Source organism: Trematomus bernacchii, unplaced genomic scaffold (genome assembly GCF_902827165.1).
Source record: "Trematomus bernacchii unplaced genomic scaffold, fTreBer1.1, whole genome shotgun sequence".
Classification (NCBI taxonomy): domain Eukaryota; kingdom Metazoa; phylum Chordata; class Actinopteri; order Perciformes; family Nototheniidae; genus Trematomus; species Trematomus bernacchii.
Genome location: NW_022987607.1, coordinates 3,297,025 through 3,309,759, shown reverse-complemented (window position 1 = coordinate 3,309,759; position 12,735 = coordinate 3,297,025). Strand labels below are relative to the sequence as shown.

The 12,735-nt window shown below is 38.2% G+C and overlaps 1 protein-coding gene across 1 annotated transcript in view; it reads right to left on the bottom strand.

The window, feature by feature from the left end:
- Window positions 1–3,391: 3,391 nt before the first annotated feature.
- khdrbs3 (KH domain containing, RNA binding, signal transduction associated 3) overlaps window positions 3,392–12,735 on the bottom strand; it is a 150,113-nt gene continuing 140,769 nt past the window's right edge. Inside the window, exons 8-9 of the mRNA XM_034131084.1 lie at window positions 7,979–8,031; window positions 3,392–4,473 (exon numbers count right to left, since the gene is read on the bottom strand). Of these exons, the coding sequence (XP_033986975.1) occupies window positions 4,382–4,473; window positions 7,979–8,031 (145 nt within the window). The 3' untranslated portion in view covers window positions 3,392–4,381. The remainder of the gene's footprint in view (window positions 4,474–7,978; window positions 8,032–12,735) is intronic.

The following is a 12,735-nucleotide window of genomic DNA, read 5'->3' as shown; positions in this document are numbered from 1 at the left end:
CCCTATATTTCAACACAATGGTTTTACACCTCTAAAGCTGTCATAACAATGCAACAATAAGGCACTTGGTGAATTATTTATTCCTTTGAGTGCATGGGATATAGGTTAATGAGCACAACAATATGAGATTAGAAGTGTCTTTGAGAGACAAATGATGTCAGGCCCTTAGCATATTGCATTATTTATTTACCTATCCTGGCTAAATAGGCGCCGTCTGATGTAAGTGGTAGAGATATCTCATCAAACAATGGTTTTAAATCAACCAAGACACAGGGTGGGTTCAGAGTCAGTCCACAGCACTCCTGTGTTTATGTCAAATGTATACTGAGTGGGTAAAGGAAATATCCTCCGACAAATCGTCCCAGCGGGAGAGGAACTCCATGCCTCACGGTTTACCTCGGGACCTTCCCTGTCTCCTGAAGAATGACGATGTGTGATACATGTTTTGTCTTTTTCCCGTCGCAACAGGTCACTCCATCTCTTCCCCCGCAGGATTCACCTCAGTTCAGACTGTGAACCTTTTTTAAATCCACCGTTCGCCCAAGGCGAGATCCTTCCTTCTCGGGATTTGTTTTTTTGCACCGTGTGGCCTTGAATGTCTGGATTGAAGCATGTGTACGTTTTGTCAAATCTGTTAAGAGAGGAAAGAAGAGAACAATTAACAGATTGAGCTTGAAAAAAAGGGAAAGAAGAATTCATTGTAAATATGTTCCATCTGCAGAAAGTTGTGAGCTCTTCTCCTTAACCAGTAACCACTGAGCTCGTCTCAAAACAAAAGCACCATTCAAGCTGAGAATACAAACAGCCACTCACACCTGGAAGGATGCATCTCAGATAATTGAATGAGAGGATCAAATAGCAAAGGACTTTTAAGGACAACTTAAAGGACTACCCTTTTTTCACATTCTCGTATCAGTATTTGGCGAATGCAATAAGTCAGGCATTGCATTTCTTCACTTAATACAAGCACAGGGGGATCTTTTTCAAGGTCCAACAACAACAACCCCGTTGTGGTTCAGATGACACTGAATGCTCTCACACACTAATTGCAAAAGCTCAAAGTGAGGCAGAGAGTCCAGCAGGACAGGAATCCCCTTGGGGGGGTTTGAGGTATAACCGGAAAGCTGAGGGTCGCACATTTAAACTAGGGGTCGATTCTGGAGGATTTCACAAGCTCCAGGAAAATGTTTTCAAAATTAAACTTCCATCAAGAGAACATCAAATTGCCTCAAAGTGACATTCATATTTGATGTGTCATGATAACCCTGTGTCCTCTGTAGAATATTTCATCTTAGGATTCCTAAGGTACTGCAAATCGACACCTTAAAAAGTCGGACCATCGTCTGAGATATTCTCCAAGGGTCAGCCCTGCATCTGTAGGAAATCTGTTGGACTTGTTGTAAACATAGCCCTAACACTTATGTAACTGCTTGCCCTTTATAGTTTGGCTCAATACAATATATATCCTTATCATGGAAAGGACAGTTCAATTGATCTGGTCGGACATCAAGGAACCTTTTCTAGAATTTTTAAAGGACTTCTGATTGTTTCTTAAAGCTCAGATATCATATTATTTTTGAACCAATGGTTTCAGTACATATATGTTCTAAACATACTGAAATATTTAAATGATTCATATTTAATTATTCATAAAGAAAAGATAAATCAAGCCAATGGCCATTTCGATTTGGAAACCTTTGAATAAATTCAATGGTGGCAAGATTGAACCTTGTCATTTTGAATAGATCTAACGCATTTGACCCTTATTTGAGTTTCAGTATGTCAATGCGTCAATATGTATACAATGTACAAAAGATACAGCTCTATTAATACTTTAATGGACTTTGACTGCAGACTTTTCAGGGATCTTTTCAAGGATCTTTTCAAGGATCGTCAAGGGTCAGCAGATTTGACGTTGTTTCACTACTTTTGACCCTTACGTTAAGGTTCAAGGTTCAAGGTTCAAGGTTCTTTATTGTCAATCTGACATAGCTACAGAGTAATTATGTAGTTGAAAATCTTATGTCACAGGCTTCTCCAACAATGCAACATAATAACATAATAACAATAAGAGCAAGAGCAATACAAAAAGAATAATAGTTATAAAATAAAATAAAGTGATGATGTGGAATAGTGCAGTACGAGTCTATATACAAGTTATTGGAATGATATATATATATATATTAGGTATTAGATACATACTACTGAGTAGCAGATGAATGTTTGAAGTTGTTTCAACAGTTCAATTTTACCCCATACTTTGGACATATCTCAATGTTTACATGCAGAGCATAGACATCTGAAATATGATGCAGGATACAACATACCTTTAGCACCAGTTATATCATCGGACGGATGGCTTGGTCCAACAGGGACAGCGACCTAGAGAAGAATATAAATAAACACTATGAGTATAGAAGTTCACAACATGAACAACTTATTAACAAATGCCAAGAAACATTATCTTTTATATATCAGAGGATATCATTTATCAAAGTCTTAGGATATAGTTATTTCACTACACAGCTTGTTGAAATATTACTGCTATTTATCATACTTTATCACAGTTTCTTTATTACAGACATCTAATTATTCCCAGCTTTGTGACAGGAAAACATATTACATTTAAGTTTAGAGGGTTTATGTTCTACTACGTTAGGGGAGAGGTTAAACTGGGTCAGGTTGTTTACCTTGTGGGACGGAGGTCTTTTTTAACAGCTACTGCCATCCTCTCTCTGCGGAGGTCAGCTGGGGGTCATTTAGAGTCTCTTTAATGGACGGGGCAAAGGCAGGCTCTTTAAACGACTGGGAGAGGGTCACATGACCGAAGGAGAACAGAAAGAGCAAAAGAAGAAGAGAGAGAATCCCCCTGAACATTGGCCTAGAGGTCAAGGAGGCTTTGAGGCGTTTCTGTCGGGGTAAACACTCACAGAGTTAATGTGTGTTTACTGATGATGCTTGACGTGATCAGCGTTCACATCGAATTATATGAACAAACACAGCGGATAGGGTTTTTCGAGAGTGTCGTTATCGCTAAATCCTTTAAATGTCAGTCGGAGAGATTTCCTCCAAAATGAATCACATGGCGTTCAAATATAAACAGGACAGCGTTCTTATCAGATCACCAAGGTCGTCTGCAAGGTATAGCGATTTGACATCGGCCGTTTCAATGTTTTTTAGTTATGCCATCTTAACACCAAACATGTTCTCACTTCATTAAAATCGTTCCAATTTATTCCAGACTTCTTTTTAATGGATAGATATTCCAAATGAACCAGCGTTTTCATTAAGGGTTTGTTAGTTTAAATTATGAGTCTTTTTATGAGTCCATAATTATTCTCTCGAACACAAGTTGCTTCTTTCAAAATGTTTATTCAGCATCAACAAAGAAGAAAATATTAAAGGGCTTACATAAGCTTAAAATCATTATAAATAAACATATCTCTATATGGAAATGATTACCAATTCCCCAGCATGTGATTTAGTCTCTTAAAATTAAATTGGACGCCTACAAAGTCATAAAAGCATCTGGTATTAAATAAAAAAATGACAGCAAATATACTTGTGAAAAAAATCTGTAAAATAAAAAGCTGTTTGCAGCTCGAGTGGTCGGTGTACATATCGGTATGAGCAGCTATTTATAGACGTGTTAAAGTGGATGTTTTGGGATAATAATCATGAACACAACTACATAGGCTTTTTCAGAATAAAACAGCTGACAATATCCACAGTTGCACACCATGCTTTTATAAGCCCTTTAACACTAAATAACTATTATCTTACAAAAAGGAGGAAACAACAAAACAATATGTGTACAGTATGATTTTTTTCTTCTTCAGTTTGTAAATGTTTCATTTACAAGGGACACAATTTCACCAATTACCCCTCAGAAAAAGATATCTACAGTTACTTCACTTTTCCTAGAACTAAGCTACTACATTTTAAAGTGATCAACCACGCAGTTCAAGGTTTGAAGAATAGTGGGTGATCAATTAAGTTGCACTGACAGCTGTGTAGAGTCATTGTATCGACAGCTTCTAGTGATTTAAGTCAAATAGCTCGGTACAACTTCGTACTTCACAATCACACAGCTGAGAGAGAAACTTAATGTACTATGGAGTCTTAATCTCAAAGTCTAGTCGATTTCTCCCGGAGGAGAGCATAGATTACCTAAATTGCTTAATAAATTGTACCCAGTGGGGGTATACTTTCTTTTAAACAGGGAGATGCCATATTTGGAAACCAGTTTTTACTCATTCAGGGTCTCACGGTTTATTTTGCGGTTTAGTTTTCGATTCTATAAAGGTGGGAGCGTCCATAAAAAATCCATTACTTGGGTTGAAACAGCCATGAGGACTCAGGTGCAGGATGTATAAACAGTTCAATATCTGGTGTACGGCTGATCTCTGTACACTCCCTTGGTTGTTCGTGCCGGCGGTGCCTTGCTGCGGTTGTTGGCCCACTCTTCCTGACCTGATTAGGAAGAGAGGAACAGAACAGATTGGGGTGATTAAAGCATTCATTCAGAACAACATGTGTCTTTCAAGCTAAACAAACATTATAGATAGATAGATAGATAGATAGATAGATAGATAGATAGATAGATAGATAGATAGATAGATAGATAGATAGATAGATAGATAGATAGATAGATAGATAGATAGATAGATAGATAGATAGATAGATAGATAGATAGATAGATAGATAGATAGATAGATATAGATAGTTGTGAGCTCTTCTCCTATTTAACCAGTAACCACTGAGCTCGTCTCAAAACAAAAGCACCGTTCAAGCTGAGAATACAAACAGCCACTCACACCTGGAAGGATGCATCTCAGATAATTGAATGAGAGGATCAAATAGCTACTTGAAAAGGACCCGTTTAGTGGCTCCCAGCAAAAAGGTCACAATTACCATTAGTCCAAATCAGCCCCCTGTTCACCCCCTGGTACTCTCAATGTGAAAGTGCCTCTATCGATGGCACCCTTTGTCTCATCTGCAGCCATCTGAGGCTTCCCCAGAGCAAAGGCTCACAAAGGCTTGTTGTCTCTCTCTGTGCAGGCTCTCTGCCGGCAGCACACGGCAGAGAGCCCTTAATTAAACCTGTCAACCTTTCTCTGACAGTCACTTTGAAGAAAGAGACCAAGGTAACCTTGTGTTTCGAGAACAAGGATGCACATCAACCCTGTTCATCTGTTGTCTTTGAACTGTCGCCCTTTTGCTGTGTGACCCATGCGGCAGCGGTTTATATTTCATGCTGAGGTACGACGCGCTCTAATGAGTAGAAGGTGCTTAGTTCTTTCTTTTCAGTGTTAGGAAAAGTTGGGAACGTTTTTATTGGCTGAAACTACATTAACATTCCTACGAGCCGACTGTCATCAACACGTTTATTGACGCGAAGATATCCTTTTAATTATGGTATCAGTTTGTTGTCAGTCTCTAACTAAAGATGTTTTAATAGGTTTCAATTTAATAAATAATCCAAATGACAACACACACGTATTTTGCTTTAACTTATTATCATTAAGTCAATGTTGACTGCACAATATAATGGATGTAGAATAATGACAGCAACTCGCTCTCACTGCAATCTCCCAGGAATATCCAGACTTCATTATGACACAAAGGAAATGCATCAACTGGGCTTTTGTTTCCCGTTAGTGATCGGTAGTTATTGATGGCTACCTACGTTACCAAAGAGTATCTATGTGAAATCACTGCAGTTACTATCCCCGGATAAATCAGGTGAACAAAGTACATCAGGGCCCTTTGTTTTTGTGCCCTGATGAAAATGAAAACTGATCAGGTTGTCTTTGCGAAACGAGTGACAAATGCTGTGTCTCAATTCAGATTCTTCCCTTAGTATACTGCTTTCTGTGCACTATCAAAACGTATGCAGTTAGTGATTTATGACTGTGAAGTGTCTCAAACCCACGCACATGCTGTGCTCTCAACATAAGTGACAATTGCCACTGTAAGATACTATATCTAATTCACGGTAGCAAACCGGTACAGATTGCTCAATTAACCAGTGGCTTCAATTTGACACCAGTGGTAAGTTACTTAAATAGTGAAAAAAAAACACATGTATAAGTTCTTTTTTTATAGTTCTGTGTCTGAAGCAACTGCAACCGCGGCTAGTCACAATTACCAAGAAGGCGATTGTTGAGTATAAAAGTGTTCAATGTTCCACATCGACTGTTGTGCACCGACAGAAATGCTAGAGAGATGCATGTTATTTACGTTTGCTTTCTCTCATTCCAGGCTTCCTGATTATTTTCACCTGTGTCTCCTGTGCTCATCAATGTCAGCCCCGCCCCGGATTGGTCCCACCTGTGTCTAGTTACCCTGTGCTTATATTCCCCTGTCTCCCAAGTGTTCTTTGTCAGTTCGTATTGTCTCTTGCTATGGTCAGGTCTATGCTCTTTGTACTCTTGTAAAGTTTGATTCCTCACTACGTGAGCGCTTTCATTTTGTTCCTCTATTTTTGTCATCTCGGTTAGAGATTTGATAGTTACCTTTTTTGTTGTTCATTGCTGTATTTTGGAAAATAAAGTATCTTACTAATACTTTACCTCTGTCTCCCGGGTCGTGCAATTGGGTCCTACATCCTAAGTGTCTGAGTTCGTAACATCGACTCATTGACTGAGTGCACCATTCAGGTACTCATAGTGCACCAAATGTTGAATTTGGACGCAATTATGCATTAAAACAGCAGATCTAGTTACATAAGTATGCAATTTTAAACATAGCACTATACTACCACTTAAAAAAGATAAGGGGATTGAAACGTTGCTGTTTCCAATGTAAGTTATATTCCTCCACCAGCCAGACTCTAGCATTTGACCGAGATAAAGAGTTTATCTCGTATTTCCCAGTTCACAAAAAGGCTACAAATCCACTCTTTGAGATGGATCAACCTTCAGCTGTACAGCAGCAAAGTTTACCGGATATCAGTGTGTATGAGCTCATTCAGGAACTCTGCAGCAGACATGACCTTGGCCCACTTTTAACTGTATCTTGTCAAAGGTTGACACAGTATTGTTGAACTATCTAAAACGGTATGAGCTTTCTCTGAACTTTGTGGCAACTGCGGTTCTTTCCAGACACGATGAACAACCTCTAAACCTGAGAGTGGTTCTATTTAGCTGACATTACTGCGAGACTGTGACACTTGAACACATCCATTTGGTTTGGAAAGTGCATACAGCTGTTAATTGGGGAAGTAATATATGGTGAGGTTGATTATGTTGTTAGCCTGTGATAGCCAGGAATACATATACATGGGATTCCTGTGTGTTAGCTTCAGCTTTAGATATTAGCATTCTGGCAGGCTGGCTATTATATTTTTGATGGCTTTGAAAACTAAACGTGTTAAAAAATATAAGTATTTATTTTGGTAAAACAAACTTGTGGTTGTTATTGTATCATAAAATAATGTATATTCTTTGGTATTAGGGGATTCTTTGCAGACAAAAGCTAAATTAAAGTATGAAATTAACATTTTAGAAAATCAAATTAAATCAAATGTAATATTTTTGGTGGGATTACCTGTGATTAAGTGAAGATTGTGACTTAGTTAATTGGTTTTCAATTGAATTATTCTCTCCTAATGACCCAAACAAATTGTAGCAGAGTCCTGATTCACAATGTGTATTCCACCTATTGATAATAACAACAAAACCAACATACTTGCCATTTTAGATGTGACAATTGCAGATAGAAAACTGTAAGTAAGCCTGCGTTTAGCTTTAAATGTCGGCCTGTAATACCATGCCCTACTCCAGATAGCATATGGGTCAACACTACTGAACTTCTAATCAAATACTTTGAAAGTCCTTTTTTAAATGTGTCTAAGACATCACACAGGAAGCAGATGCTACGACAAGTGAGATGAGACCAGCTGTGCAGAGACTAGAAATTGATGTTCTGACAATTAATTAACAGGAGATATATCTGAAGAAGAGAAGCAACTCACCATAAGATTCATACGATTCCCCACTGGCGTCGTAATCATAGTAGTCATCTGAGCTGTAAACAGATGTAAAAATAAGGTGAATAAATATGGAATAAAGGAAAAAACAACATGACATTCTGCAGCAGTAACTTTCAGTATGATGGTGGAGCATCAAAGGAATATTTATCATGATGCAATCACACATCATTTCCGCAATAAAGTCAAACACACAGGAGGAGTTCTGGTAAAAGTAAAAAGCAAACTCTCAAAACTTCCGACACATTTCAGGCAATTTTCTGCACAAACATGCAGTTCCATTTCGCTGCATATGGAGATCTATTTGAGAGGTGGCAACTTTAATGAAAAATAAAAAAAAGGCGAGTGTGGAGGCGAGTTGCATAGCGGTTCATCTCTTCCCCCTTTTTTTTATTTATTTGCGGTTGCCATCGAGATGCTGACAGAACAATCCTGCGTCAGAGTCATTCAGTAACAGCGCTATCATTCAAGAGAGGCAATTCATCATAAGGCTGCCACTGAGCCGACAGCAGCCATCACAGCTGTTTCCTCTCTCTCTGTCAGTCACTTTATCCCCGGATTAAAAAGCTGAAGGCAGCGTCCAAAACCCCCGAAACACCACATGAACACCCCCGACTGCTGAAGGCAAAGAGGTGACAGTAACGACCCGCCACAGAGGGAGGAACGGACATTTATACTGCGGACGCTGGACTCCAACACTTTTGGAAATGACCAATTATGTTTAGTTTAGTTTATTTGTTTATAGTGTCGTGGACAGTCCCCATTGATCAACTGTCACAAAAAACTGTAAATGCAGCAGCTTTAGCCGACATTGCTAATGTCCCGCACCACTATGCATTAGGGTTATTAGTTCAAAACGTTCTTAAAATGGCGTGAACGGATTATTATTCAAGATTAAAGATTCAAAGGTTTTATTGTCATATGCACATACTGTAAGCTACAGGGTAGAAATGGCAATGAAATGGTTTTGACCCGAGTTCCTCCAACAATGCAACACATAGTTTCTGGCCCCTTTTGAACATGACAGAAACTATTTGAGTATTTATTTTTTTATACCTTTGTTATATTTATTACTATTTGTTTCCAACATGTTCAATAAATTGACTAATAAAACAAATATATATAATAAAGTACAAAAATACATATAAAAGAAAAAATAAATTGTGCAAGGAGTGTATAAACATGTAAATAGAATATGATACAAGAACAGAATGTGAAATTAAATATTCTACATTAAAGGGGACCTATCATGCAAAATGCACTTGTGTACGTCTTTTCTACATGAATATGTGTCCCCGGTGTTCCAGGGAACTCACCAAGTGTCAGAAAACACAACCCTCTCTATTTTCCTCCATACCCAAATCTCTAAAAAAGGGGCTGCAACGGATCTGATAAAAACTGATCCAGATTTGAACACTGTCCTGACGTCAGGACGGTGGCGCTACGGCTATTGGGCCAACTCCACCAATCAGGAGGAGACAGCCACGGCCATTGCCGTTCGAAAGCGCTGGAGACGCTGTAGTACATATGCCAGGCCTGTAGATGGTGCTGTTCTCACAGAATCTGCCCTTGCAAAAACAGAGCTAACATTTTTCAAATTGAGCAAAATGAGGCATGGCTAAAATGCATGATCTGTTTGGTATTTTGAAAAAAAAAAAGTATAAATATGCCTTATATAGGTATGGTCCTACACTATATTATTCAAATATAGTATGATAGGTCCACTTTAAGATACAATTAAATACGGTTTATTGCGGTGATAACTATTTAGATATAATAGTTACACTTTGAGAGAGGTTTGTTTGCACAAGAGAAGATGCACAATCTCTAAGACTGTTAGTAGTAATGTAGGAGCCAAAATGCTTGTTTTGCCATTACTTATTACTTCTATTATTATCTTCATTTCCGTTTGCATCACGTTTAATTCTTATTGTTTATCACTTCCGGCAATGGTCACGTGGGTGTGGTTTATTGGTATTTACTGTAGGCCACCTGTTGGATGCCGGTTTTGGGGATATGACGTAGGAAGAGGGTGAATTTGCTCTAATACTTTCTGTTGACCGTGTGGTCTGGAGTTGTATATTGTTCGTTTTTCGTTTTATGAAACACTATGGAGTACAAATGACTACGGACTCTTACATGGAACGCGTCACAGCTAAGAGCAAGTTTTGGCATAACTGGTCTACCTATGCTGTAAAAGGTATTATCTCTTGGATTTACAGACGGCATCTATTGCACGTCTGTCCGTCCTGGGAGAGGGATCCCTCCTCTGTTGCTCTCCCTGAGGTTTCTCCCATGTTCCTTTAAACTGTGGGGTTTCTCTGGAAGTGTTTCCTTGTACGATGTGAGGGTCTAAGGACAGAGGGTCTAAGGACAGAGGGTGTCGTATTGTCATACTGATATTCTTTACAAACTGTGAAGTCCACTGAGACACATGTAACATTTGTGATATTGGGCTATATAAATAAACATTGATTGATTGATTGATTGATAACTCATAGGGAGTTTTTGCCGCTACAATTAGTAATAAGTCAGCATGTGTTGCTCCCGCTTTGCAGCATAGTTACTGCACTAGTTGTTAAAAAAAAATATTGTAAGCATATGTATTCATGTATGAATTGTTTGCGCGGGCGATTAATGCAGTCGTGTGTTTTTTTTTTTTATCTGAAAAAAGTGTCCTCACCACTTTTTCTAACTAATCGTAACGGAGGACATTTCACTCCCGTTACTTGAGGAGCTTTTTGCGGTGTGATGTTGAAAAGCCCAACGGCAGGTCTGAGAGTCTGAGACACTCCGCTCCTCTATCGAATTACACCACAGTTTGCAGCACTCCAGGAAATCAATCTCTGCTAATTCTGTCCGCTATTAAGTCTGCTTTCACTGAGCAGGAGCTGCTGCATAGAGAGAAGCTGCAGAGTAATGAAGGTTTTTATTAGTCTTCACATCAGTCTTTCCTAACCCTAATTCCATCAGTTTAAGTACCCTATGTTTATACGTTTCTGTTCCTGTAGTCTATCAGAAAGAATTCAAATTGATTCTGTATATTTTATATTGAGTATTCTTTAGATACAGCAAATGCATTCAAAAGTTAATATTATCCTCTGTATATCAATGCAACACACTGTCAATCACTTGAATAGGGACTATTTCTTCAGCAGAAAGTAGTCCCAGTAATTTTTTCCCCCGTTGTGTTATCCAGGGGAAATGGGACATTGAGTTTTTACAAACAATGGCGTTCACCAGCATTGTACTATAGGGTGGAGGAAACATAAACCCAGGCAGCTCAACTGGAGTTTATTTTGCAGTGCTTATAACAAGTTAAGAAACATTTGCTTTCTTGTATTGTGAACTGATCCTTTATTTGGCAGCCATCCAACAAGTCATAATTCCTCACAACAACACAACAACAACAACAACTGATTGGTTGTTTTATAGATTTCTGCAACAATTTATCGTTGAGGATGAACACGATCCATTGAGGACAGTCGGAGGAATGGTTTTAAAGCGCGATGGCGGCTCAATGAGACGTGACACAGCTCCCTGAAGAGGTTCTGGGTCTTAAGTCAGGGTTAGCACAGTTCATAACTCAACTACAAACAATGCCAAACCAGTGGAAGCAAACACCCCCCCCCCCCCCCCCCCCCCCCCCCCCCCCCCCCCGTGGTAATGAAGTCTCCCTTCAAGAAGCCAGCTGCTGTTTGCTCTTATTCTTCATTAAGGCCCCCATTAGCACTAGCATGAGCATTGGCTATTCTTCCTGGGGTCCTCACACACACAAAACATACATAAACATACATCGAACAAAACAGCTCATAATCATAATCGGTTCTTGCACAATAATATCCTGCATTATATTTGTTACTGGAAATTTGTATCACATGTATATTTTCCACATGTATATATATATTTTATTTTTTAATGCTATTTTAATTATATTCTGAAATATTTTGGACTGTTTATTTCTTGCGTCTTAATTTCTCTTATGTACTTGTGTTTTTTATGCTGCTGCAACGCAAACATTTCCCATCTATCTATCTATCTATCTATCTATCTATCTATCTATCTATCTATCTATCTAAATTATGTGTGATTGCATCATGATAAATATTCCTTTGATGCAATTTACAGTACTACATGAAATGAACACTTTGTTTTGGCCATCATAAGGCCAAACTAAATAATACACACATACCCAAAGGCACAGTTCAAGTATACTTTATAATACTGAGATAATTCTTTAGCAACGTTTTGAAATGTACTTGAGAATTTTCCTGAACGATATGAAAAACTAAAAAAGATATGTTAATAATTTTGGGAGAAGGGATGGAATTAAATAAGTGTGAACTTCTTCCCACCTCTTTTCAGATGTGTAATTAAGTAGATCATTTGTTTGTATATCATTTAGAATCAGTAATATTGTTGTATATCAACTTGACACTGCTTAATTTTGTATTGTATAATAATGATCATGTTCAATTTCATTATAATTATAATTTGTTTGTATTATTGTTTTTAGAGAGAGAGAGAGGGAGATGTTTTTTTTTAGATTTTTGAAAACACTAACTAGACATTGAGAGAAGATTTATCTTAGATTATTTTTTTAAACATAAAAACAGAGTTAAAACCGAGCTCTCCCTCCACCACAGAGCACACAGCTGTAGTGAAACACCACCGGTTAAAAAAGAGAGAGAGAGAGAGAGAGAGAGAGAGAGAGAGAGAGAGAGAGAGAGAGAGAGAGAGAG